The sequence below is a fragment of the Pundamilia nyererei genome, unplaced genomic scaffold (assembly GCF_000239375.1).
Source record: "Pundamilia nyererei isolate P.nyererei 1_Seehausen unplaced genomic scaffold, PunNye1.0 scaffold03443, whole genome shotgun sequence".
Classification (NCBI taxonomy): domain Eukaryota; kingdom Metazoa; phylum Chordata; class Actinopteri; order Cichliformes; family Cichlidae; genus Pundamilia; species Pundamilia nyererei.
In genome coordinates this window covers 1,992-3,733 of record NW_005190844.1, presented here as the reverse complement: position 1 = coordinate 3,733, position 1,742 = coordinate 1,992, and the positions used below count along the sequence as shown (strand labels likewise).

At 53.0% G+C, this 1,742-nt stretch overlaps 1 protein-coding gene across 1 annotated transcript; it reads left to right on the top strand.

Moving 5' to 3' along the window:
• Window positions 1–445: 445 nt before the first annotated feature.
• Window positions 446–1,740, top strand: LOC102207409 (methyl-CpG-binding domain protein 5-like; the record flags this gene model as incomplete). The annotated part of the gene is made up of 1 exon (XM_005755811.1): window positions 446–1,740. A coding segment is annotated over one exon (1,295 nt), but the record flags the coding sequence as incomplete, so codon positions are not given.
• Window positions 1,741–1,742: the final 2 nt, after the last annotated feature.

The window sequence follows — 1,742 nt, the reverse complement described above, 5'->3', positions numbered from 1 at the left end:
CCCAGACACGGCTAGTGACGTCAGACTGAACAACCGGATTGCAGCATAACTAAGGGAGGAGCATTATCCATCTTGTATCACTATATCTAAGAGGTATAAGTAGAGTAACTAGAGGAAGGTGAAATAAAGTTTGAAAGCCTAGTCTAAAAAAAGTTAAAGTTAAGAAAAAGGTGCGGTGTTGCAGAGCTACTTGGAAAGGCTGCTGTCACTCCAGCGCCATCTTGTATATGTTGTATATAATTGTCTTATTCTAGCGATATTTCCAAGAAGGAAGAAGGCTCTCTTGGTAAATAACTTGCCAGCCTATTAAAGTCCTACATTTTGAGTTAAACTACACATGGAGGTGAATAATAGTTACTTTCTTCTTCTGACTAATGTTTTCTCCAAGCTGTTGGTCCTGGTTTAACTCAGACTTTCCTTTTCTTTCTTTTTTTTTCTCTTTAAGGTACATCGTCTGTGGTTGCTGTGCATTCCACAACTCAACGAGCAATAAGGACTAAACCCCACGATGGCGTGCCCAACTCTGTTGGCCCTGACTGTAAGAACCCTTTCAAGGTGATGATGGCAGGCGGACAGCAGCAGCAGAGGCTGTATCCACCCCAGGAGTTGGGTGGAGCCCAGCAGCCAGAGCATTACCCTGGGTACCCCAGGCTGCAGAGGCTGGGCAGCGGGGAGCCAGGCCCTAAATCCCCTTACCGGTCCGGGTATGGAGGCATGTTGAGCCCACCTCCATCTGGTGCTAAGCTTTATGGAGATGGCTCGCAGTCTCCCAGTACAGAAACTCTGGGCAGCCCTGAGGGCTTTACAAGGACCAATCCTTGTGGGTTTCCAGGAGGCGGTAGCCCTGGCTCAGCCTCTATCCACGGAAACACTAGGACACCTCTTTCCCCGCCTAGTGTGATGCTTCACGGCTCCTCAGCGGGCCAGCCATCGTGTGCCATGACAGGAAGGACTAGCACGCCCCTCTCCCCAACGGCCACTGCCAAAAGCCCTGTCATTAACATGAACATGCCGCGGGGGAACTTCCCCCCTGGTATGGATATGCCCCGTGCAACATTTCACCATAAAACACAGCCCCCTGTGCACCCTGTACCGCCTCCTCCATCCATACCGCCATCCTGTGCCCTCCAGAAAAGGCAGTTAACGTCTGAAAAGGACCCCTTAGGCATCCTGGACCCCATCCCTAACAAGCCAGTCAGCCAGACTCCCACCAATGCCCCAACACCCTCCAACTTCCAGCCTAACATCCACTCTCAGGTACCAGTGATGAATGTAAACATACCCCCTCCCGCCATTGTTCCCTTGCCAAGCAACTTACCGTTACCCACAGTGAAGCCTGGGCCTGTGGGTCATGGTGGCCATGTTCAAAGGACTCAGCAGGGTGGTCCGGCTTCCTCCATGTCTCCCTCCCCCGTTACCTCACCTGTCCACATGGCTGGGCCTGCGCTTGGGAGAATAGAGGCCTCCCCTCATCGCTCGCGTTCATCCTCCACCTCCTCTGACCACGGTAACTTTGCGATGCCCTCGGGACATCAGGCCCCGTGTGGCACCATAAAGGTTCCTCCTCGTTCCCCTCGATCAGCTATGGGGTCTCCCAGGCCCGCCATGCCCTCCAGCCCCTCCACTAACAAAACCGATGCACTCCATCAGTACAAAGACTCCCAGCTGCTGCCCGGTATGGCAAATTCAATTGGCGCCCAGCAGCACGGCAATCCCATGTACTCTCCAACCTCTTCCTCCTC